At 39.6% G+C, this 1,175-nt stretch overlaps 1 protein-coding gene across 1 annotated transcript in view; it reads right to left on the bottom strand.

Annotated features, from left to right (window-relative positions):
- The window catches only part of clstn2 (calsyntenin 2), a 128,509-nt gene extending 127,334 nt beyond the window's left edge, over positions 1–1,175 (bottom strand). The window contains exon 1 of the mRNA XM_035670105.1: positions 1,005–1,175. Within this exon, the coding sequence (XP_035525998.1) occupies positions 1,005–1,077 (73 nt within the window). The 5' untranslated portion in view covers positions 1,078–1,175. The remainder of the gene's footprint in view (positions 1–1,004) is intronic.

The following is a 1,175-nucleotide window of genomic DNA, read 5'->3' as shown; positions in this document are numbered from 1 at the left end:
AGAGAGAGAGAGAGACAAACAAGAGTATCAAGGGTGAGGATGTGATTGAATACAACACCCTGACCATGGCTGCCCTCCCCGAGCACTTATCGATTATCACAGACAGAAATCATCTTCAGATCACTGGCCAGTCAGGACCAGCAACCCAAACGCTAATATTCTCAATAAATGTTGTGTTTATGGGGTTCATCACTTCAAAAAGCAACTGTGGCATGTAAGGTTGAATCCAAGGCGTAACATTATGGGGAGAAGAGTCTCCCAGTAACCTTTAAGGATGATATAACTATATACTAAATGCTACTATGTGAACTGTTATAGTAGCATAAGTGACACTGTGGTGAGTTATATCTATAATCAGAGCTGAAGCTATATTATCATCAACATAAAACCTGATAATCAAGTCATTTTTTTCAAGTTAAAATAGCAACCATCCTCTTATTTGTGAGGATTTGTGGCTTTGTGTTGTCTTATGTAACATATAAAATGTCCTTTGGTTTCTAAATGTTTAGTTAGACATTTGAAGATAATGAGAGTAGATGAGGTACTTTGGGTATTAGAACATTTTGATGGGTGATTTTCACTATTTGCTGTCAGTCTACATCTTAAATCAAACGATTCATTGATTAATCGATAATAAAAAACATTCTTTAGTTGCAGAACTAACTACTAAATTACTAATGTTTAAACTAGTTATTTACCCACTTATTCACATTGTCCCACCAATATAACTGTAGCCTAATTTCAAACACCTGTCCCGCTAATTGCCCTGTCTGCCATTACGTGAACTTTGACTAACTAGTCAAAAATAAATAAAATAATACAAACAACCGACATAAAGCTACTGAATATACAGCAGAACTTAACCGAAAATACCTAAATGGCGACGAAGTTGTTGGACGGACGGTGGGCCCTCTCCTCGACAACTTCAAACAACAAACATTTCCAAGAACCAAGTAGTTGTTTGTTTGTTTTTCTCTCCATCTTTTTCTTTTTCATGTCCCTACCTTTTCCGCCGAGAGCGCAGGAGTGGCCCCAGATGAGCCAAAGCAGCAAAAAAGGGACCCCGAGTATGTGCATGGTTGTCGAGCTGTGTGGGTGATGTCTCCCCGTCCTCTCCTCTTCTCAAATCCTGGATCACCTCCCGAGCGCGAGGAGGTTTTCAGCTGGCGAGGGAC

This window comes from Morone saxatilis, unplaced genomic scaffold (genome assembly GCF_004916995.1).
Source record: "Morone saxatilis isolate NCDOM2014 unplaced genomic scaffold, NCSU_SB_2.0 Contig23, whole genome shotgun sequence".
Lineage (NCBI taxonomy): Eukaryota > Metazoa > Chordata > Actinopteri > Moronidae > Morone > Morone saxatilis.
Note: the sequence above shows the minus strand (reverse complement) of the source record. Positions and strands in the feature narration are given on the sequence as shown.